Source organism: Hippopotamus amphibius, chromosome 10, assembly GCF_030028045.1.
Source record: "Hippopotamus amphibius kiboko isolate mHipAmp2 chromosome 10, mHipAmp2.hap2, whole genome shotgun sequence".
Lineage (NCBI taxonomy): Eukaryota > Metazoa > Chordata > Mammalia > Artiodactyla > Hippopotamidae > Hippopotamus > Hippopotamus amphibius.
The window spans coordinates 12,903,089-12,927,007 of record NC_080195.1 but is presented as its reverse complement, the minus strand read 5'-3'; the positions used below and the strand labels follow the sequence as shown (position 1 = coordinate 12,927,007).

At 44.1% G+C, this 23,919-nt stretch overlaps 1 protein-coding gene across 6 annotated transcripts in view; it reads left to right on the top strand.

The window, feature by feature from the left end:
* Window positions 1-23,919, top strand: part of ACSL1 (acyl-CoA synthetase long chain family member 1) — a 60,764-nt gene that overhangs the window by 26,786 nt on the left and 10,059 nt on the right. For 3 of the 6 annotated variants that reach the window (XM_057696206.1, XM_057696208.1, XM_057696207.1), the window contains exons 3-13: window positions 5,846-5,920; window positions 6,088-6,202; window positions 6,909-6,973; window positions 10,535-10,636; window positions 13,089-13,188; window positions 13,388-13,566; window positions 16,935-16,967; window positions 17,123-17,174; window positions 17,691-17,764; window positions 19,120-19,197; window positions 22,526-22,660. In XM_057696206.1, the coding sequence (XP_057552189.1) occupies window positions 5,846-5,920; window positions 6,088-6,202; window positions 6,909-6,973; window positions 10,535-10,636; window positions 13,089-13,188; window positions 13,388-13,566; window positions 16,935-16,967; window positions 17,123-17,174; window positions 17,691-17,764; window positions 19,120-19,197; window positions 22,526-22,660 (1,008 nt within the window). The remainder of the gene's footprint in view (window positions 1-5,845; window positions 5,921-6,087; window positions 6,203-6,908; window positions 6,974-10,534; window positions 10,637-13,088; window positions 13,189-13,387; window positions 13,567-16,934; window positions 16,968-17,122; window positions 17,175-17,690; window positions 17,765-19,119; window positions 19,198-22,525; window positions 22,661-23,919) is intronic. The other 3 variants (XM_057696209.1, XM_057696212.1, XM_057696210.1) reach the window with 2 other exon arrangements.

The window sequence follows — 23,919 nt, the reverse complement described above, 5'->3', positions numbered from 1 at the left end:
CAGGCCACGAGAGTATTAAGGAGCTGCCTTTAGGAATTCAAAGAAAGGTGATTGTTTTAGAAAAATTTTTTTATTTCTGGCTTCCTTTCAGCCAGGAAGAAAAGCTCAAGTTACTCTGTGGGACTATGGGAAAACAGGCCTGAAAACACACTTTGATTTTGTACAAATGATGCTCACAGGTGTCATGAAGAAGGGAATATGTGTACACATACGTGATGGAAGTGTGTGCTGTACTGTTTATTGAACTTTAAAAATAGCCTCCCCCAAGCAAGGTCCACTCCTGTGGAATGAAAGATGGCAGATGTAGGCTCTCTGGGCCTCTCGACAAAAACCCCGCCTTCACAGCAGCCTCTAACACTGAGCAAGGGTGAGGAACAGACGCATTTCCTTCAGATTGTGGGCAAATGCCTCGCACGTTCTAAGTGTCAGGCACGCGGAGATGCTGCAGGCAGACTGATTTTGATGGACCAGTGTGTGTTTGTGGGAATTTGGATTTTGTGACTCTGAACTCTCTCCCCGTCCACGGAGATGGGAGGGAGCTATGTAACCTTGCGCAGTTGGCTGGTTTTCTCTGGTGAAGAGATTGATGTATGTCTGGCAGCGCAGAACTAGTTTGCTAAGTACTGAGTCAGCCTCCCCCACCTCTTAGGTTCTCCCATCGGGTGAGGGGGAGCTCAGGAAGCTGGAAATTGGAGAGTGAGGGGGTGGTGGGACAGGAAAAGCCTTCTGAGGATTAGAGGGGAGCAGTGGAGAACCAGACCCCCAGGTGGCCACCAGGATCTGGGCCTGTGTTCTCCAAGACGGAGATGAACCACGTGCGGGCAAGCTCTCTCCACCACATTTTAGATGTAGGACTGAGACGGGAAGGTCTCCCTGCCGTCTGTTTGCTTTCTCACCTGCGAAGTGAATGCTCACTTTCTTCCATCTCCCCTGCACTTGGATGACAACACCCAGCACTGGTTGTAACAGATGCGTCTGCCCCTTCTTTACTCACTTGGTGTAAAGGATCTCAGGAAGTTGGCTTGTTAAATGGTGAACGTGAATAGTGAACCTGAGGGTTCATGTTTACATTTACGTCAACATAATGGAGGAGTCTAGGTGCTCTTAATATACCCTGTTCATTATCCTAAAATATCTGGTCAGGGGCATCACCTGTTGGCTATTCTTGAATAAAGGCCCTGGTTGGTTCTGTCAGAGAGCGCATGTTGCTGGATAGGAGAACTGATGGCCAGAGAGCCTCTAGATCCCTGGATGGAAAAGTTGCTTTGTGCCTGTTCATAAAAGGCTGCAGGTGATGGTGGTCTGGGCAGGTTAAGATGCACGTGACAGTTACATGCTGGGAAGAGGATGTTGGAGATGGAGGATGTTGGAAGAGGATGTTGGAGATGGAGGATATTGGAAAAAGCAAAAAAAGTCACATTTACCCCCAAGAACTGTGGGTCCACCTGCTGCTTTTCTCCCTAGAGACAGGTTAGACGAAATCCAGCCAAGTCTTTAGCAGTCTCTTAAAATGGTACTGGGTTCTCCCTGCTCCCTCTCTGCTGTCTCTTCCTTCCCCTCCTCCCGCCCTCCCTCCCTCCTGCTTCCTGCCCTCCCCCAGTCTGTCTCCTTAGAGGAAATAAATGATAGTAACCTAAGGAAGTAAACAGTAGTAACATAATAGGTGGTTGACAGTAGGGGCCTGTAGTTCTCCATTATCTAGATCGAGATAAATGGGACCACAATTTATAAAGCGCGGGCCTTTCTATCCCTGAGAAGTCCTCAAGGATGTAATAATTTGCTTTTGCATTTAAATGTGAGAGTGATGCAAAATGAGTCTCACCAGCAAGTGTTCCTTTTTCTCAAATATTGGCAAGAGTTCTAGTTCTGGGAACCATCGATTCACAGATGTTCATGGTCATCCAGTCCTCACTGCCCCCAGGGGAGCTTGAACTTTTATTTCCCAACTCAGCCCACGTGGGGAGACTGACCTCTAGAGGAACCTTTGTTTGTGTAACCATTGCCGAGTATCCTCGTGATCTCGATTTTAACTGTAGTGTGGTCACTACCCACTGACTCAGAGTCTTTTTTTTTTTAAACGGGGAAAACTGTTTAAACCACATTAAAGAGGAAATAAAAGACCCTTAATCCTCCCTGACTCAATCTTATTGGCTGATTTCCTGCACATGCCATTGGGGTTATCTGCATAGCTCTCCCTGTTTCTTAAGTACAACTGACACCCACACCTCCACCCCCTGTCTGTAGGTTATGTCAGAAGTCCAGAAAGGCCAGATTTAAAATATTTCCTCATTTAAGTAGGTGTTCCTAGAAATAACTGCATGTACTTAAATAACCCAATAGTTAAATGCCCTGCCTTTGAAATGGCTCAATTTTGTAGCACATAGGTACATTTGAGCTCCCATTGCACTCAGCGTGCAAGCCCTTGCCTTTGCAGGTGTAACTAAGGTTGCTAACACCCAGTGTTTACGGATAACACTTTTGTTCAGGATGAATGGTAACTCATATGCACATCAAAACTGATGAGTCCTTACAGGCTCGTGTGATCACTTGGAGCAACAAAACACAGACCTTGTTGCCTGGTCTCGCCCACCCTCATCTCATTCATCTCTCCTGAAATTACAGAGAACGCCTTACACTTAAGTGACAGTGTGACCTGTCACCCAGTGTCTCACCTGTACCTTACATTGTACCATCTTGACATAGAATTCGTTTACTGCTTCATCATCTCCAAACGTTTGCTACTTATTCTAATTGCTAATTAGAATAATAATAAATATCTTGTCCTTGGGTGATTTTGTCAAAATGATGGCTTTATTGGGGATGTGGTTAACTTCTTTAACTTTGATTTGGCTATTTTACCACCATATTTCTCAAAGTCCTGAAGATCATATACCACCAAAACGGTAACATAACCAAAGAATTATTTAGACAGAAGTTTGTTATAAAACGATACTCCAGAACAGTGGTTCTCAAAGTGGGAACTGGGGAGTTGACCTACTGTCTTGTGGAGATAGGGTCTCCATAAATCCAGAGCTGAATTTAAGCTCTTTTTTTTCAAGCCTGTCCCCAATCCCTAGTTTCCAATTTTGGATAACACGGAACTACTATTTTTCTCAAGCTTGTGCCTCTCCCTTCCTGTTCTCCTGCATCCGGTTACCTGCCAAATCCCATTCATTAGTGCCTAGTGCCTCCCGTGTCACACGTACCCCTGCCCTAGTCCAGGCCCACATCAGCTGGTCTCTTTCCATCCTGCCTGCACACTACTCACCCTTCATGTTGATTTCCTTCTAAAGCAGTACCCAATCTTCACCATTTCCCTGCTGGGCACTTTAATGCCTCCTGGCTGGTGTACCTGAGCCCCCGTAGGGCCGGCTGAAACATGGGCTGCTGGATCACACCCCCGGAGTTTCTGACTCAGTAGATCTGGCAGAGGGCTCGCTAACTGCTTTCCCTACACGGACCAGGTGTTCCCTTGACCATCCTCTGAGGGCCTCAGCTCTGGGGTGAGCCTGAGCTCTGTAGATTCTAGGCTTCTCCTCTCTTTCCTGCTCCCTCCATGCTCCTCTGCTCAGCCGGTACTCCTTGGAGTCCCTCCGGTCACATAGGCATAAGATTCAGGCTCCTTCAGAACAAGCCCTGTGTCTTATTCACCTGATTCCCGTCTGCTCTGTTGGCAGCCATGGGCACCGCTCAGCAAAATGCACAGGGAGGGCAGTATTGCTTTTGCAGAGAAACCACTGAGTAGTACCATGGATGAGCAAGTGTCCTGATGAGAGGTGTAGGTGGCAGCATGCTAGGCTGAGGTCGCGAGGACCTCTCTGCAGGTCACCAGGCTGCCTGCACCTCCAGGCCATGCGGTGACACGCAGAGCAGGTTGGGCAGGTGGCCAGGAGACAGCTATTTAATGGCAGTTGGCTCCTCTTCACCAGGCATACCTCTTACTTTTCTCAGCTTGTTTTCTCCTTCCCGTTTTCTGTCTTTCAGTCTCCTGCTTCTCTCTCTCTCTTTCTATCTTAGCTACGATGCTCTGGATCTTTGGGGTGGCTTCCTGGGTTGAAGAAGCTACTGATGTTTACTATGAAGCCACGAATTGCTTCTGAATTTTAAATCTGGATATTTGTTGAAGAAAAGATATAGGCTAAGAAGGACTTGCATTGTAGTTAAGACATGTTATCAGGTATCTGAGTAATATTCTACACATTTGTGTTTTACAGGAAAGTTCTTGTTTAACTAAAATTAACCCTGCACATGGACACATGGTATCCCCAATGTATAGAATAGAAAACAGACTCTGAGACTAAGTAATAATAATGCAGGATTCTCAAGTGAAGAGATTTTTACATCTTTATGCACATGAAGAATAACTTCTTTGCTTTATAAAGTAGCATGTTGTAGTTAATAACTGTGTTTGGAATCACGGCTACAAGTCTTAGAAAGTTTCTGCCAAGGTAAGAAGACTGTGTGGTGATTAGAAAATATGATTGGGTGGTATTTACCCCAGAAGACTATCAGCAGTTGTAGATCAAGAGTTAAACACACATGTGTAGCACATAGTAGATATTAAAAGGATGTATCTAAATGTATAAGCAAAGAAAAAATTCTAGAAGGAACTCACCAAACTGATAACAGGGGCTAGTCATGTTTTTCCTTGATATACTTCTGTACTGTTAAAAATTTTAATAAGTATATAAATGATAGCTTTAAAAATATGTATTTATTTATTTGGCTCTGTCGGGTCTTAATTGTGGCATGCGGTTTCTTTGTTGGGGCTCGCGGGCTTCTCTCTAGTTGCAGGGCACAGGCTCCAGAGAGCGCGGGCTTAGTTACCCTGTGGCATGTGGGATCTTAGTTCCCCGACCAGGGATCGAACCCACATCCTCTGCGTTGGAAAGCAGATTCTTAACCACTGGACCACCAGGGAAGTCCCATATTAATGATAACTTAATGCGGAAAGGAAAGAGAGCTTATGGGAGGAGGAGTGAAAAATACTTATTTAAAAAAAAAAAAAAAAGAAGAAGAAAAAGAATCCCTCAGAACATGTCTGGCTGTCTCATTGCCTTATAAAGAATCTACACATTGGTCTCTCCTCTGGAATACATCCCATTTCCCCATCAGCTTTGCCTGTCCAGACTGTCTTCTCTTTGAGACTTCGCCCTTTGCCCCTTCCTGAGGTCCTTCCTATTTTCTTCCTTCAAACCTCATGCTAGAAATAATCTCTCCCACTTTTGAACAGTGCTTTCTTGTGGTACCATAAGTCCTTGTATCATAATCTGATTTCCCCCAAGAAATTTTAAACAAAAATACATCTGCACCCCTTGCAGTATCTCTGGGGCCCTAGCATGCTGAGCTGCTCACTGGTTGAAAACTCCTGCCTCCTGAGGTGACTTGCCAGTTAGGAGTTCTTGTCCATAACGGATGTACTTGCTGAGCCAACAAATGAAGACAACTTAGAGGAGGGGGCACGGCAGTAGTAATTCTGCATCCTTACAAGTGCTGCAGGTCAAACTAGGAAAGGTGTCAGCATACATCCTATATTTTATAGCTGGTGATGGTAACTAGTAGATGCTACCTGAGAAACTGAAGTTCCTAACAGATTAAAGGGCAGTTGGCAAGAGAAAAAACAGCCGACATAATCTCAGAAAGAATAGAGATATCATGAAGGAAGTAAAACTGAAGGATGTGTCACTTCTACAGGACCTGACAAAATCAGTCCTCTGTGCTACTGGCCACAGTGTGAGCGTCGTCACACGCGTTTAGGGGGCGGTGTCCAGTCCTCGGGCTCTTCAGCCTTGTCTGGCAGGACCAGCGCTTGTAGGTCTGTGAGCCTCTTTTCTTTCTCCCTCAGTTGCTTCCTTCTCCCAAGGGTCCTGGATGGACCTGGTCCCAGCCTTGCATCTCTGAAGCCTGTGCTTATCTCCAGGTGGATGACTTATATCAGATGCCAGCACATCCCGCCCTGGAGTTCACACAGCAGCTGCTCCTGGGCCCTGGAGGGGATTGAAGGCACACATGGTAGACTTTTTATTTTTGATGCTTTCTCCTGACATGCTGTCTGTCTGTTTGTCTGTCTGCCTGTCTTTTTCCCAGGGCAGTGATGGTGCCCGGAGATCCGTGCTTCTGGACAGTGATGAGCCCTTGGTGTATTTCTACGATGACGTCAGAACGTTATACGATGGTTTCCAGAGGGGCATGCAGGTGTCAAGTAAGCATCTGACTGAATCTGTGTGACTGATGCCTCACGTATTCCCTTCAGAAGGAGGGGTCTTCGTCAGAAAGCCATATGTGCTCACAAACTCTCTCCCACTCAGTCTGGCTTGCAGCTCCCTGTCTCCTCCCGTAGCTTCCGCAGAGTGAGTCCCACGGCACACGGGTCCCGCTGAGTGTGCCCGCGGCCAGGGGGATTCCATATGTGATCACATACGTGTTTCATGGAGAGTCACACATCCGTCAGCTCAGAATAGGCTCTGATGTTTCCTGCAGCAGAGAGACCTATTTAATTGGATCTGACCTGACATTTCTCAGACTTGCTTGGCCAGGAGACCCATGTTTTGAGAAATAAACACTAGCATCCAAGGAAACAGGGTTCCATCAGAGACACTCGGGGGGTATCAGCTCACGGGACTGCCCTTCATCACTGAGGGTGACACGAGAGACCCTGGGTACCTGCCCGCCCTTCCAGCCTCTCTCCCTCTTTCCCCATGCGAGAAACAAAACAGAAATAAACAAACAAAAACTCAGACCAAAACCCAGGGAGAAGACATTTCCAATCTGAATTCATTGTTTCATATCTGAGGACCGCAGTAGAGTCTACCTGACACTTTGTGGAATGAAGAATACAAATGAGAATCTAGGAATATTCTTGCATGTTAAGCCCGTCCTTTGTTTTTTTGATTCTTTTCTCCTTTTAGATAATGGCGCTTGTTTAGGCTCCCGGAAACCAGACCAGCCCTATGAATGGCTTTCATACAAACAGGTGAGTTTCCTGCTCTGTGGCCACCTCACGTGAGCTGTAGTGCTGGAACGTGGCAGTTCTTATAGCTGTTGAATAATGGGCAGGAAGGTTTCTACCGAGTGTGTGTGTCGGCCTAGCTCAGGGCCTTAGGACGCACATGCAGCATTCAAGCAGAGATGTTTCACACTCAGATTGGGGGAAAGCTAAATAAGTAACTGAACTGGTGCCTCAAAGTACTTTATTTTAGAACTGATGTGGGTGTGTTGTGGAGTATAATATTTTTTTTAATACTTATTTATTAGGCTCTGCTTACCTGTTAATGCGGGATCTTTGTTGCCATGTGTGGGATCTTCAGTTGTGGCATGTAGGATCTTTTAGTTGTGGCATGCTGGATCTAGTTCCCTGATCAGGGGTGGAACCCGGGCCCCCTGCATTGGCAACGTGGACTCTTACCCACTGGACCACTAGGGAAGTCCCTACAGTATAATTCTTAAAATTCTAGAAATGTGCTTGAAGCAGGTGACTCTTCTCCTAGACTGCACGTGGGGAGAGGGTTACTCCTCTCTGCCTTTAGGGGTGCTAGACAAATTTAGATGCCAAGTGTAGAGTAACCCTCTCATTTTACAGATGAGAGAAATGGGCCCCAGGAAGGGATGGGACTCACCCAAGGTCACAGCTGGTCAGTGGCGGAACCAGGACCAGGAGGGAGGTCCATGCGTAGGGGGTCTTTAGGGCATCCTACTGATCCTGAAGAACGTGGGGCTGGTGTGACCTTTAACCCCAGGGCAGCGTAGAGAGCAGCAGAGATGTTCAGAGATGGCATGTGTGTTACTGAACACAGAGGCGTCTGGAATCTGGGCGTTTTTACTGCTGTCACTCTGTGGTCCCAGCAGATCCATGCCCTCAACTGTTTAAATAGAAGTTTGCGCATAGTAGGTAGCAGAGCAGGAAGACTTGCTGTTTATTTTTATTTGCGTCATGATTACAACAAATCTAAATGTCCCTGCTGCTCCGCAGTCCGGGCAGCACCCCCAGGACATGCAGGAGCCACAGGGAGCGTCCACTTTGCTGCCTTTTGTTTCCAGCAGAGCTGTCCAGGAAGCGGCTCCCTGCAGCAGGGGCAGGTCACCTGGCAGCATTCAGGATACAGAGGAGCCGCCCGCTTCCCTGTCGGGTTGGCGCTCTGGGTAGTTTGTGTGTCCCGGGGGCAGGGGGTGGATGTGAAGGGGCTTGTCATCAGGAGCTGCAAAACCAGCCCATGGAAAAAATGCTTGCTGGTCCTCCCTTATCTGAGGATCAATGAAATGCAAAAGCCAGAGAGAGACAAGACAGCTCAGCGTTCCTTGCTTGTAGGAGTAATGAGCTGTAGGTCCGGTGGGCAGAGGGATTTCTCTGTTTTTATTTTGCCTTACCAGAGCCAAATGTAGTTTTCAGATCCCTTATTTTCACGAGTGGTGTAAAAACAGTTCATTTCACAAGTGGTGGAAATTTAACATTGCAACAGTGGTCTTCAGGCCTCACAGAATCTTCCGTGCTTCTGAGTTACATCATCATCTTGTCACATTACTGTTTTGTGCAGGTCTCAGCCTGTCAATAGTCAGTATTGTCTCTGGGCCAGCCCTTGTGGTTCGTATTATGATTGCAAGACGCCCTTCAGCAATAGCCGTAAGGAAACTTGAAAAAAATAAAGCTGTCTTACTACAGGACACGGAAATGACACAACACACCTGGGACACACAAGGGAGGTCTCGGGTAGGGGGAGAGAGAGCACAGAGCACCTGCAGTTCTGCTTTATTGGGGTCGAAGGTGGAAGCCTTGGGTTTCACAGGCTTACTCTTATTGATGAATTTAAAACACAAGAGCAGGAATTTAAAGCACAGGAAGAGAAAAAACTGACCCAAGTGGTCAATTATCAACATGAACCAAGACCTCGGACACAGAGGAGCCTCATGTGGGGAGGGGCCTGGCTCCTCATCTAGTCTACGGTGGGTGATGTGTCAGCAGTCAGAGCTTAAGGCAGGCACTTGCATTACAAAAAAAAAGAGAAAACCCAGACCTTGGGGTTTACCCTACAGTTACTTATAGTAATATGTTCCCGTATTGCTTCTGTTATATGTTGGCTGGAGGAGAGAAAACAGGTCCATTGCAGGTGGGATGTTTGAAGGCAGATTGGACATCACCTGGGTTTCAGAAGGTATTTTGTACTTTTCAGAAAGAGGCCGGTGAAGATAAAAAAGTAGACTTAAGCTAACTGTGGATTTGTATATTTAAATCATTTTCCACCCTAGCCCAATGATTCTGAGCTTTGGGGGCTAGGGACCCCTGTAAGGTTTTTCTGAGAAAGGTCTAGACCCTCTTTCTAGAGGTACAAGTGCGTATATAGAATCCCAGTAAGCTCTGCAAACCATCCAGGCACTCTCAGGTTCCCAGTCCTTACAGGCAGGCAGGAGTTGTGCGACCGTCCATGGGGTATGGACGTAGTAAGTGTGTTAATATCATTCTTGCTGTCGCCTGGCCACTGTTGCTCTCACTGCCATTGGCAGAGCAGGGGGGTGGGTGTGGGGGGAGCTGTGTGCCAGAACCAACAGGCTTCTGGGGCAGGAATAGGTGTGGTTCTGTTTTCTGTGGGTGTGGATGTGTTTTTAAAGTGCTCTCGAGAATTTATTAATTGAGAATAAAGAAAAGAATTCCAAATTAAGATTTTAAAAGTTTTTTTTTAGTTCATTTGGGGTAGGAATGAGGAGAGGATGAGGGATGGGGGCTGGCATGTAGTCCTGCCTAATTTTTATGAATCTACCTATTTTTACTTGTAATAATAGTATGCGTTTTTGTAGTCATTTATCTTATTTAAAATTGTTACAAATACTCTGTTTGATATGGTTTTCATAACTGTAGGATTTACTTGCTGTGGAGCATTTTCTTAGAGATTTACCATCATTTACTTAAGCATCCAGCCAATGGTCTTTTTTCCCCTAGACTTTTGTGGCTAGATAATTTTGAAATACATATCTTTGTACCTAAAGTTTTTTCAGACCTCTGGTTAGGATTGGGATATTTCCAAAGAATAAATTCTCCAGAATAGAATTGTGGGCAAAAAAAAAAAAAAAAAAACAGAATAGAATTGTGGGGCCTAATGATAAGAGCTTGTTCTTTTTTTTCCTTTAAAGATCTCCCCAAGCTTGTTGTTTCTGTGTTTATATCAAAGGACATGTTTTGGCTGCTTGGTTGCTCTTTATAAACAGACACAAAATTCTGTGTCCCTGGATTGCTTTTAGAATTTTATAAAACTAAAGTATAAAGTAGAAGCTCTGACCTGTATCATCTGTGACCTGCAGCTGATGGGGTGACGTTCATTTGCTTTGCAGAAGGAACTGTACGATCAGTTCCCTTACAGTGAGTTCTGGTGAGTCAAACCTTGAACTTTACGAAACTGTGTGACTAAAGGAATAGCTGTTTGCCCCTGTTCTCCCTCTCCGGGCAGTGCTGCTTCTTGGCTGAGGTGTTAGGCTCAGCCATCACAGAAAGCTGTGTTCCTTGAGTTGGGCCTGACGCTCTTCCTGATTTTTTTCTCCCCCGTTTTAGGTTGCAGACTTGTCAGAGTGTGTGGGCTCGGCGCTGCTCCACAAGGGCTTCAAGGCGGCCTCAGATCAGTTCATCGGCATCTTTTCTCAGAACAGACCTGAGGTATTAACCGTTAGGCACCGACTGTACATGGTTTGGAGAGGTCTCAGAAGAACCAGTTAGGATTTACACCTACCTCTGCTTCAGACCAGATTCTGTGGTCTGATTACCACTGAGAACATGGCTTTGTGTTATGCCTTAGAGAGTTACATGTATGAAAACCCAAGCTAGGCCCTTCTTACGTACCCTTTAGGTAGAAAAAAAAAAATCACTTTTAAAGAAAATTATGGGTTTTGTTTTTTTAAAACCAGGTCCGCAAACAAAAACTGGCAAAGAAAGTGTTAGAACAAATGACTAACAGAGAAGTCTTCCCACTTTAAGGGCTGCCTCTGTAATTAGAAAAATAGCATTAATAAGTGACAGAGAAACTTGGATACATTTTTGTCAGTAGCAAACTCTCATCTTTTCTTTCTAAAAGGTCTGGGCTCCCTCTGCTCAGGTTACAAAGTTTAAAATCCCAAGGGTCGTGGGGCAGGGGCCTCACTGGGAGCTGGCCTTAATTTAGACAAGCAGGCTGTTGTTTGGCCATCCAGGCCCACACGTGGTGCTTCTGTCAACCACTGTATGAAAGCACATTTAAATGAGACGCCCCCTGGAGCTATTGCCTATAGTGTGAGTAAACAAATTAGTGGCATAGCTGGCTCAGAAAAATTCAAGCACTGGGCTTGAAGAAATGGAATTGATTCTTAGACCTACTTGGCTCCAAAAGACATGTTAGCTTGATCCCTGTGCTACTGTTTTATAAATGAGAGTGGTTTCTTGGCGTTTTACGCACTGCTAAGGAGAAACAGCACTTTCCACAGCTGGGCTGTCCATAGGCTCATCAGATTTCATTTCTTTCATTTAAAGTGAAGCCCATTCAAGTGAACACATCCAAACTTTTTGTTTCAGTGGAATATTACTAGTCATGAGTCTATGACTAGGACATATATTCCTTACGTCACGGATGGAGTGGGCTTCTTCCTGTATTTATCAGTTAGTTCAACCAGATGTTTTTTGAGAACCTCCTATATGCCAGGCATCAAGGCACAACAGTGGCTTGGCTTTTGTTCATGAGGTCCCATGAAGACAGCCCCAGAAGCCGAAATTTTCTCTGTGATGTGTTGTGTGGGCACAAGGCAGAAGGATTATGGGAGCTCAGTCAAGGAGGACTTCCTGGAGGTGGAATCCAAGTGGAGTCTTGATGCCTGTGAAGGTGGAGAGGAATAATGGCATGTTTGCCTGGAGCAGCATGTCTGTGAAGGGGGATGAAGCATTTCACTGTGGTGGAGGGTGGAGTGGCAGGATGAGAGAGAGAGAGAGAGACGGCTCCAGGCCAGGTGAATGTGAGTGGGCTATACGTGCTCCCTGTCCCCTGCGCCCTTATCCGCGCGGTGCGTCCTACAGACGATGGGCACCACTGAGGATTACAAGCCAGCGCGTGATTGCTGCACCTGCCTTGTAGGCGGGTCCCTTGCCGTGTGGGCGGTGAGTTTTAGAGGAAGGTGCCCAGTGACTGTGTCACGTCTTTCCTACCTCCCTTTCCAGGGGAGACGTCCAGGCCAGTTTTCCCAGTAGACAACGTGTCCCTCTTCCCCTAGTCCCAGGCCCTACTGCAGATTGCTCTCCCGCAGGCCCCCAGTCGCTGTTTGCCCAAGAAGCCCCAGAGGCTGTGCCTCGCCTGGGATGTAGAGCAAGGTTCCCGGTGGCCTCAGGCTTGCTCCAGCCCTTGTTCCAGCCTGGCTGGTCCCCGCAGCCCTGCCGGGCTGTCCCTGCCAACCTTGTGGCTCCATGACACCCCCCACCCCCCACCCCGCTGTGTTTTGAAAAAATTTTTTTTACGTATTTATTTGGCTCCCTTGGGTCTTAGTTGCGGCATGTGGGATCTTTCATTGTGACACGGGAGCGTCTCTCTAATTGTGGCACATGGGCTCTAGAGCGCACAGGCTCCGTCGTTGTGGTGCAGGCTCCGTTGCCTCTCGGCATGTGGGGTCTTAGTTCCCCGACCAGGGATCGAACCCACGTCCCCTGCTTTGGAAGGCAGATTCTTAACCAGTGGACCACCCTCCCTGCTTTGATCTCACAGTTCCCGCTCCTGGAGTCCCCTTACCTTTCTCTCCGCCTGTCCACGCTGTGCTGCTGTTGCACAGCGCAAGCTCGGTTGGTTACCTCCCCCACCAAGGAGGCCCATGCAGGCTCTGTCTCCTCTAAGCCCAGCCTCTCTTGTGTTACTCATTCTCTTTTCACATATTTGCCTCAAATCTTCAGGCAAACTGTACTTTCCTTTTAAGAAGTGGACAAGCGTTTTGCTCTCATTAGTAACCCCTTTGGTGCCTGGCACGTAGTAGTAGATACACAGATGTTAGTTCTGCTACATCTGGTGTTTCCACATGGAATCTCTATAGAGTATTGTTTTCCCTGGAGTGGTTCCACAATATCTCATTTTCTGGCCCCAACCTTTAACTTTTTTCTTTAGTGGGTGATCGTTGAGCTGGGATGCTTTACGTATTCGATGGTGATCGTTCCCCTCTACGATACCCTCGGAACTGAAGCCATCATCTACATCATCAACAAAGGTACGTCTGTGGCCTTTGGGGGCACATTGGTTAGATACAGCAACTACATTTGCTGATACATGATTTAATAGGGATTTTCCATTTAAATGTACCTCTACCCTCCTATTCAAAAAAGGTAGTACTTAACCTGGTGTCAGATGCTAGAGTCAAGCTTTTACTATCCCATAACTGGTTCCTCACTGTGTCTCTTCACTTCCAGCCGAACTCTCTCTGGTTTTTGTGGACAAGCCAGAGAAGGCCAACATCTTATTAGAAGGTGTAGAAAATAAACTAACACCGTCCCTTAAAACGATCGTTCTCATGGACTCCTTCGGCAGTAACCTGTGGGAGCGAGGCAGGAAGTGCGGGGTGGAGATCCTCAGCATGACGGCGATGGAGGTGAGCCCCCCTGCCCTGTCCGCCTCCCTGCACGGGTTCCCTGAGCTCACTTTGGCTCAGATGCGGTGTCCAGTGCGACCACGAAGTCCCAGCTCTGGCTGGTCCTGGAGAAGATGGAAAGCAGACATCTCAGTCTCATTACTGGAGAAAAGAATCCTACACGCATGCCCAGTGTTAACCCATCACATTCTACAGAAAGTGCTCTCCTCAAGTGCGTCGCAGTGCTCACACATTCATTCCAGAGCACTGACAAGCCACGCCAATAAATGCTGGAAAAGGGAACTCAGATTCAGGCGGCGGAGATTTAAGTTTGTATGTCCTCTTTATGCTTTAACGCTTTTTACTTACTGATTTATCTCTAAAACAGAGCCAGACATAGAGATCTGCCTCATTATTCTTTTCCCCAGGTTGCTTTTGTGAGGTCCTGGTGAATTTCTAGTGTAGATGCTTGATTTGGTGTATTTTCGTATTATATTTAAGATTCACAATCATCACAACTTTAAAGGTAACCATTCTAGGAAAAGGAGTGTGGTTCGTATTTTAATTGGTTGTCTGACATCAGATCATACAAGAAGCTGGTTCCCTCAGTTGCTCTTGGATTAGAGTTCAATCCAAAACAGTAGGTAAGAGGAGGCTCTTGTTATGTTCCCTATCACAGGAAGTCATAGGCTCAATAGAATAAGACACTCTCTTTCTGAAAATGTTATAAATATTTTCCTGGAACTGTTATAAACAGGGTTTTGTTTTATTTATAGTTCTCCTTCTACCAAGAATTTGAGCTACTAGTAAGGATCTATGAAAGCTTTCCTGGGGAATTTAGTAGTCACAGGGAACCTGTCATTTGTTCTATCAGAGCTTCTGCCTTACACACACACACACACACACACACACACACACACACACCACAGAAATCACACACACACACACACACACACACCACAGAAATCACACACACACACACACACACACACCACAGAAGTCCATAAGCACTAATAGATGTGCTGAATTGTTAAATTGGGTTTTTAGCTAGCTTTCCACCTAGCATTTCCCTATTTTTGTTTTTTTACTTGAATCCCATTTCATAGTAATATAATTTCTTTTTCCCCCGTTTTTCCTCTTCCCCCTGCCCCCGCCCCAACATAGACACATACCCAAGCATTTTTTTGGTCTTTTTTGACTGCTATATAAAGTAATTTTAAGGTTAAAATTTAGATAAATAACTGACCAAAGATTATAATATAAAGTTTATATAAGACATTGTTTTACACTTACCTGTATAATATCATTCATATTTAGTTTTTAAAATTTTTATAAGCAAAAGATTACATTTTTAAGCAATGAATTTAAAACTAGCTTTTTGGTTGATCATGTGATATAATTTTTATTAATGTATATTTTTATAGTATCAAAAGTAGAAACATTGGTATTTGGGATTTTTGCTTTTTTTCTAATACTTTGTTATGAAAACTTTCAAACATGCAAACAATTTGAAAGAATTGCACGGTAGACCACTATATACCTACCAAGAGTCTGCAATTAACATTTTAATATATCTGCTTTATCACAGATTAATCATTCTGTCTTTTTATTTATCAGTTTGCCTTTTTAATGCATTTTCAGTAGGGTACAGATTTTATCACCCCCAAATACTTTATTAAGTAGAATTCAGTTTTCCTTCTGTTTATGATTCTTTTTTATTTTGGCATTTGGAACCTAAAGATGCAACTTTTTGATTTTTATAATTGCTGTAATTTTTCGTAAACGATGACATGTCAGGCTTCAGGCTATAAAACTTTCTTGGCAAATAATGGACTGATTTGGATAATTTTATTCTAATGAATTAAAAGTCTAGTTGCATATAGCTTGCTTTATTTTACTTAACATCAACTTTTTTTAGAGTTAACTCTTTTTTTAAATTTAATTTATTTATTGGTTGCATTGGGTCTTCATTGCTGCACACGGGCTTTCTCTAGTTGCTGTGAGTGGGGACTACTCTTCATTGTGGTGCGCAGGCTCCTCGTTGTAGTGGCTTCTCTTGTTGTGGAGCACGGGCCCTAGGTGCATGGGCTTCAATAGTTGTGGCGCATAGGCTCAGTAGTTGTGGCTCACGGGCTCTAGAGCACAGGCTCAATAGTTGTGGCACACGGGCTTAGTTGCTCCGTGGCATGTGGAATCTTCCCAGGGCAAGGCTCAAACCTGTGTGCCCTGCACTGGCAGGCGGATTCTTTACCACTGCGCCACCAGGGAAGTCCTTAACATCAATTTTTGAAGAATTAGAGATCTTAAGAAGTTATGTAAGAATTTTAAAAAGATGAGTAGAAATTTGGATCTGATAAAGATTATTTTGGAAAAAAAATTGGTGGAATTATCATTACTTTAGCTCTTCGTTGACTTCTGTCTGGATGTCAGTGTTCCTATTTTTAATCAGTGGTCTGTTATACATATAATTGAAAGTGTGACTGGGATTAAAAACTGTTTAAAACTGTATGCTGGGTAGAAACTCACTGAGCCCTGAGCCCACCCGTCTAATTCCCATTTATTCTCTGCATGCTTATTCCATATGTTCACTCGAGCTGTTTGGTTTTAATAGGAAAAGCATATAAATAGTTCAGTAAAAAAATTAGTAGATATTAAAGTGGCCACGGAGACATCTTCATGCAGTAACAACGTCAGAATGAGCCCTTGGTAGTAACTGGGAGCCCGCCTTTGGGAAATGCCATACCTCAGAAGTGAACCTTAACCTTCATGGCCATTCGAGAGTGGTCTTAGAGCTTCTGTCACGGCCTGTTTTATAATCAGAGATGCCCAAATCCTTCTCCACTCTGTGTGGGGAGGACAGAGAGTTGAGCCTCTCCAGGATGGTCCCCGTTAAATCTGGTGGAGACGGATTTCTCTCTCCAGATTGAAGATGTCAGTTTTGCAGAATTGGGTGATCCCGTATCTGTGCCGAGCTCTGGTTCTGGAAGGATGCAGAGCAGCTGTGGTTCTCTGATTATGGTGAAGAGCTGAGCTTCATTAAAGGCCGTGATGGGAAAGAGAGTGGAGACCAGAAGTATGTGTAAAAGACTTTGATTTCTGTTTTTTGAATAAATCCTATCTCAAAGGCCAGTCCTAGTGCCATCAATATAGTTTTGTATAAGGGAGAAAACAACCAGAAAGTGGCTTCTTAGAATAGTGGGTAAGTATTTGGGTTCCAGTTAATTAAAATCGCTGTAGTTTATTTAATTTGAAATCTGTGCTGTCTTTGAGTCGGCTGTGAGTGAATCCCACAGAAAAGTGAGCTTGAACTAACTGACTTGATGTGACTTTTGTTCTTTACATTTAGAAAATGTTTCCATGTAAGACTTTTTTTTTCTCTCCTCATTAAGGACCTGGGAAGAGCCAACAGACAGAAGCCCAAGGTGAGTGCACTGTGTGCAACCCTGCCCCAGCCTCTGTGAGCTTCTGTGTCTGGTCAGCTCTGAGCCTAGTGGAAATCTGGAGTGATATCTTGTGACCTGAAGTTTTCTATTCTATTCTATTTATAGTGGCTTTTTTTTTTTTTAATGTGCTATAGCCTCCAGAACCTGAAGATCTTGCAATAATTTGCTTCACAAGTGGAACTACAGGTCAGTTTTGAAAAGGAATTGTTTCTTAGTGGTATCTGGAAGTGTATATTCCCTGCCTCCTCTTGTGCATGACTTATTTGAACTATAGATGGACTACAAGTGGAAGAGACAGAAGTGTTCAAACCTGTCTTCCAGTGGCTCTGTAAGACATTCCCAGAATCTGAGCGTGTCCTCAAGCATGTATGAAAGGTGACAGTATAATCATCCATCTTTCTGGGACAAACTATACATGGTTTCCAGAAATAAAATTCCTGGGTTTTCTTCTCTTATTGCTACACACACCCTCTAAAACTTGCCCATATGAGTAAAGATGGTTTAAGATAATAAGCTTCATTTTAAAGGATTACAGATTGCTCAGAAATTTAATGTGACTCAACTTTCGGCTTTCATGGGTGTACCTCACACTGGAGGCATCAGGGGCCCTAATGATATGGGATTTCCGGGCTGCTGTCATGTCCATCATTCTTGGATGGAGTTTCTGTCCTCTAACTTTGTTCTGTTCGTATGTGTTCCCAGGCAACCCCAAAGGAGCAATGATCACCCATCAAAATGTAGTGAGCGATTGTTCAGCATTTGTGAAAATGACAGAGGTAAATTTTGGGGATATTGTCATCTTTCTTCATATCCATTGGTTGGCATCAGGCCTCAAGAGTGAAGGTGATAAAGACCCCCACCATCATGTTAAGCACAGGCTGTATTTGAAACACCATCTGAAATATAGATAAGGTCTGAGCTTTTATACGGCCTGAGGTCACCCTCTCCCAAATAGTTTCTACTGTGGACCTCATCCCCAACTCCTACTGTGACCATTAAGATGAGTTGACAGATTGAATTTATTACATTTTATATAGTAAAAGTTTATTGGGATACTGCCCTATAAATGTTTCCAGGAAAGGACAGAGAAGAACTGACTCTCTTGTGCTTTTGTCTCCTATTTTAGTGTGTGGAAGAGAATTGATTTCTTTAAGGTGATAAAGAAATGTTAAATGCTGCCAAGGGTTATTTGAATTATTATTGTTTTTATTATTTGTTATGGTTGATTTGACTTCCACTTTATAAGAAGGATGAAAGCCTTGAACTTTAGTTATTCCTACAGTCTTTAAAGTTTGCTATCTTAAGTGTCTTAGTCTGCGTGGGCTGCCGTTAACAAAATAACACTGATTGGGTGGCTTAAACAACAGGTATTTATTTTCTTGCAGTTTTGGAGGGTAAAAGTCCATGATCGAGGTGCCGGCAAGTTTGGTTCTGATGAAGGTTCCCTTCCTGGCTTGTAGACCGCAGGCTCCTCACCATGCCTCCCCCGGCCTCTCCTCTGTGTGCACACAGAGAATAAGAGAGAGGTTCTGGTGTTTCTTCCTGTTCTTACAAGGACACCAGCCATATTAGATCAGGGCTCCACCTTCTTATGGCCTCATTTAACTTTAATGACCTTCCCTGTCTCCAAATACAGTCACACTGGGGGCTAGGGCCTTAACATATGACTTTGAGAGGGGTAGTCACAGTTCAGTCTGTAACACCAAAGGTCTGTTTCAAACTTGTCCTTTAAAAAAAGTCCTTATTGAATAAGGTAATGCAAGTCTTTCCCTCATGTCCTTGGCACATGGGGGTCTGGGAGGGCTCCGCAGGGTCTGCTTTTTGTGGTAGGAGCCTGCGCTTAATGGTTTTGGGGAGCATCTTCGGTGGCTGCAGAAGGTTGAGTTCTCTTGCACATTCTTAATCCTTTTGATATATACTGTATAAACAGAGTTCAACATTTAGTACCTTACCAAAGTGAAGTTTGAATTTCCCAATTGACCTTCAAAGAAAACTTAAAATTCATGAATCATTGAGGTAAATGATTGTAGTTAATGTTAAAGTTAATAATTTTTAATTTATAATAATTTTAATTTATAAAAATTCCTGGAAATCCTAATGCTTTTCTGTCCGCTGGTGTCTTTGCTTGCAGAATGTATTCATTGCTACCTCAGATGATACTTTGATCTCTTTCTTGCCTCTCGCCCACATGTTTGAGAAAGTTGTAGAGGTAGGCACTGAATTTTATTTTGTTTGCATGGACGCGTTTGTGTTCTGCTAAGTTGTTGTGTTTTACAGAAAGCAGTTGTCTTGAATGCCAGGGACACACACATGTCATATTTACCACTTGCACACGCATTTGATGTGTTCCTGCAGGTAAGTGTGAGTGTGCATACCGTCCTCCACGTAGAGAGGTCTTTGCTCAGCCCCATTTTAGAAATTGAGCTAATTATTTAAGCGTATAATTTTTTTTCTGGGTCCAGAAACTTGAACTTTAATACTCATTTTAAAATTAGAAGCTCAGACTTTTTTTTTTCTTTAAGAACTTTTATTGGGATACAATTGACATACAATAAGCTGCATATATTGAAAGTGTACAGTTTGATTTTTTTTTTTCCTTATTAGTAATATATATATGGCAATCCCAGTCTCCCAATTCATTCCACCCCAACCCCTGCCACACACACACTTTCCCCACCTGGTGTCCATATGTTTGTTATCTACATCTGTGTCTCTCTTTCTGCCTTGCAAACTGGTTGATTTGTACCATTTTTCTATATTCCGCATATATGTGTTACTGTACGATATTTGTTTTTCTTTCTGACTCACTTCACTCTGTATGACAGTCTCTAGGTCCATCCATGTCTCTACAAATGTCCCAGTTTTGTTCCTTTTTACAGCTGAGTAATATTCCATTGTATATATGTACCACATCTTCTTTATCCATTCATCTCTTGATGGACATTTAGGTTGCTTCCATGTCCTGGCTGTTGTAAATAGTGCTGCAATGAACATTGGAGTGCATGTGTCTTTTTGCATTATGGTGTTCTCTGGGTATATGCCCAGCAGTGGGATTGCTGGGTCATATGGTAACTCTATTTTTAGTTTTTCAAGGAACCTCCATGCTGTTCTCCATAGTGGCTGTATCAATTTACATTCTCACCAGCAGTGCAAGAGCGTTCCCTTTTCTCCACACCCTCTCCAGCATTTACTGTTTGTCAATTTTCTGATGATGCCCATTCTAACTGGTGTGAGGTGATACCTCATTGTAGTTTTGATGTGCATTTCTCTAATAATTAGTGATGTTGAGCAGCTTTTCATGTGCCTCTTGGCCATGCCTATTTAGGTCTTCTGCCCATTTTTTGATTGGGTCGTTTGATTTTTTAATATTGAGCTGGATGAACTGTTTATATATTTTGGAGATTAATCCTTTGTCTGTTGATTCGTTTGCAAGTATGTTCTCCCATTCTGAGGGTTGTTTTTTCGTCTTGCTTATAGTTTCCTTTGCTGTGCAGAAGCTTTGAAGTTTCATTAGGTCCCACTTATTTATTTTTGTTTTTATTTCCATTCCTCTAAGAGGTGGGTCAGAAAGATCTTGCTGTGATTTATGTCAAAGAGTGTTCTTCCTACGTTTTCCTCTAGGAGTTTTCTAGTGTCTGGCCTTACATTTAGGTCTTTAATCCATTTTGAGTTTATTTTTGTGTATGGTGTTAGGGAGTGTTCTAATTTCATTGTTTTACATGTAGCTGTCCAATTTTGCCAGCACCACTTATTGAAGAGGCTGCCTTTTCTCCATTGTATATCCTTGTCTCCTTTGTCATAGATTAGTTGACTATAGTTTATCTCTGGGTAGAAGCTCAGACTTTGGAAGCACATGAATACAGACATGAATTCAGAAAGATGAGCTGTGAATGTAGGATTTTTATGAATACCATCCCACAAAGCCTGATGAGGCTTCAGTTCTATAAAAAGTCTCTCGCCCTCCCCCCCCTCTCCCCCATATATATATATATATATATATATATATATATATATGCCTTTTTTTTTTTTTTTTTGGCTACACCACACAGCTTATGAGATCTTAGTTCCCCAACCAGGAATCGAACCCATGCCCCCTGCAGTGGAAGCTCACAGTCCTAACCACTGGACCCACAGGGAAGTCCTAGAAGTCTCTATTTTTGACTGTTCTTGTTCATAAGGCACAAGTTGAGTTCCGACTCATTTTGTCAGCAGTATTGCAAGCGCCCTTGGCAAAGCAGGATGATCTTCGGCTGACCTCTGCCTGAGCTCCTTGTACACAACTGTGTGACTAATTTCAAAACTGACCAAGAGCCCTGTTGTTTCCTTCTTGGACAGTTTTGGATTGTATGCTTATAGGAGAAGCAGTGAGCACCGCTCACTCGTTGAATGCATGTTCACGGAGCACCCGCCGTGTTGCAGGTACTGGGCAGGTACTGGAGAGAGAGTGATGGCTAATAAAGACCCAGCCCTTTGCCTAGCTGCCGCCCTGTGGGATTTACTTCCCCCAAAGGAACAAGGATCTTCCCTCTGGTACGAGTACTTCTGTTTCCTGCACGCCTCAGGAGACCTTGTGAGCTTACAGAGTGATCGCAGGCGAGTTGACAGTGTACCGTAGGTACCTAACTAGTTTCCAGAGTGTGCCCAGGAGGCAGGCCACACTGGACAGAAGCTTCCGAGCTTTAATTTTTAAGCGATGAACTGAGCTGTACCTTTCTGATTGTTTTCTGCTTTCAAGCCTGAGACCGTTTGTACTTCTGTTGAATCGTCTCTTGAATCTCTCTTTCTTTTTAAAATTTAAAACAGGCAGACTCTTTGTCAAGTGCCTGTGGCTTGCCAGCGCAGCTTGCATCAGACAGGGAAAAATGCAGGCATGTGTTAGAGCCGAGCACAAGCCGCTCTGGTACGGATGGCCTAGTGTCTCAGCCGCAGCATATTATTACTGCTCCGAATTTTTTAGTTAGATTCAAATAGAAAACATGAGACTTTAAAAAGCTTGGACTGGGGCTTCCTAGGTGGCGCAGTGGTTAAGAATCCGCCTGCCAATGCAGAGGACATGGGTTCGATCCCTACTCCAGGAAGATCCCACATGCCATGGAGCAACTAAGCCCGTGTGCCAAAAAAAAAAAAAAAAAGCTTGGACTGTAGGCAAGTAGCTAAGCTTTTATGATGAGAATAAATTAGACCTAAAGTTTCTGGAAGGCAAAAAATACTTGCATTATTGAATACCATGTCATTCACTTAGCAGATACTTATCACTGAAGCTAAAATAGCAGAACCTCTCTGATCATCACTGAAAACCGCATTCCCTGGTTTCTTACTGGTCCCTTTATCTTCAGGGCGATCCAGAGCAATGCCACATTCCCATGTCTTACAAAGACCCGAGAACACGAGAACGTTGTTTTAAAAGCTCCCTACATTTAGGAACTTTATGATTTCTGGAAACTGGTCTGAAATGCTGAAACCAGAGCCTTCTGGTGTGTGTTGTGTAACCCCTGCTGCAATGATGACACATTTGACATTTCTGTGTACCTCCCTAGTGTGTGATGCTGTGTCACGGAGCTAAGATAGGATTTTTCCAAGGAGATATCAGGCTGCTTATGGATGATCTCAAGGCACTTCAACCCACCGTCTTCCCTGTGGTCCCCAGACTGCTGAACCGGATGTTTGACCGAGTAAGTGCCAAGCGAAGAGCAGGGGCAGAGCTTGGGACCTTGGGACTCTGTGTGACCACAGCTGCTGCCCCTACCCTCACAGGACTGCAGTTTACTCCTCTGTTAAAGCTGATTGTGTTTACCTCCCAGGGCTGTGGGTGAGGGTTGTGAGAGAAAGCACCTGTGAGCACACCTCATCAGCTGGAAGGCACAGTACACACGTGAGGTGGAGGGGACTTTGTTTTCACAATCAACTCTTTGAGCCTCTGTTTTCTCATCTTTATAATAGACTGTTACCTCCTCCTCCATCTCATAAAGTTGCTAATTATAGCACATGAAAACTAATAACTAGGAAATGGTTTTATAAATAGTAAAGCTCCACCACATGTCAAATATTACCTACCCAGCCACACTGAGAGACGTGGGTAAGCCAAGCCAGGGACCGAGAGAAGGTGGTGGGCCATGAGAGCACGGACCCCACCGCTGGGCAGCACCCCATGTAGTGGGAGGAGTCTTCAGAATGAATTTGGACTGGGCGGTTTTAATATTCTTTATTTTGAGGCATGGCTTTTGTCATCTATTAGAACCTTCTCATTTTTCTAATGGTTCTTTTTTAAAAAACTGTAAAACAGCTTTATTGAGCTATAATTCACATTACATACAATTCACCTGTTTAAGTGTATAATTCAAAGGTTTTTAGTACATTCACAGAGTTCTGCAGCCATCACTACAGTGATTTTAGAACACCTTTATCACCTCAAAAAGAATGTAGCATCATCCTCTGCCCTGCTACCTCCCTGCACCCCCCAAAAAACTAATATACTTTCTGAATCTATAGATTTCCCTATTCTGGATTTTCATATGAATGGAATCATGCAGTGTTCTGTGGTTGCTGGCTTCTTGCACTTAGTATGCTTTCAAGGTCCATCCGTGTCATAGCATGCATCCATACTTCATTCCTTTTAATGGCCAAATAATATTCCACTGCACGGATACAACACTTTATTTATCCATTCATCTACTGATGGGCGTTTGGGCTGTTTCTGCTTTTTGGCTACTATGAATAATGCTGCTGTGAAGGTTCACGGGCAAGGGGCTGTGTGGACGTGTGTCTTTGTTCTCTTGGGTGAGTGCCTAGGAGTGGAATTGCTGGGTCATACGGTAACTCTGTGTTTAACTGAGGAACCACTGGTCTGTTTCCTAAAGCAGCTGCACCATTTTACATTCCCAGCAGCCATGCAGGAGGGTTCCAATTTCTCTACATTTTCACCGACACTTAT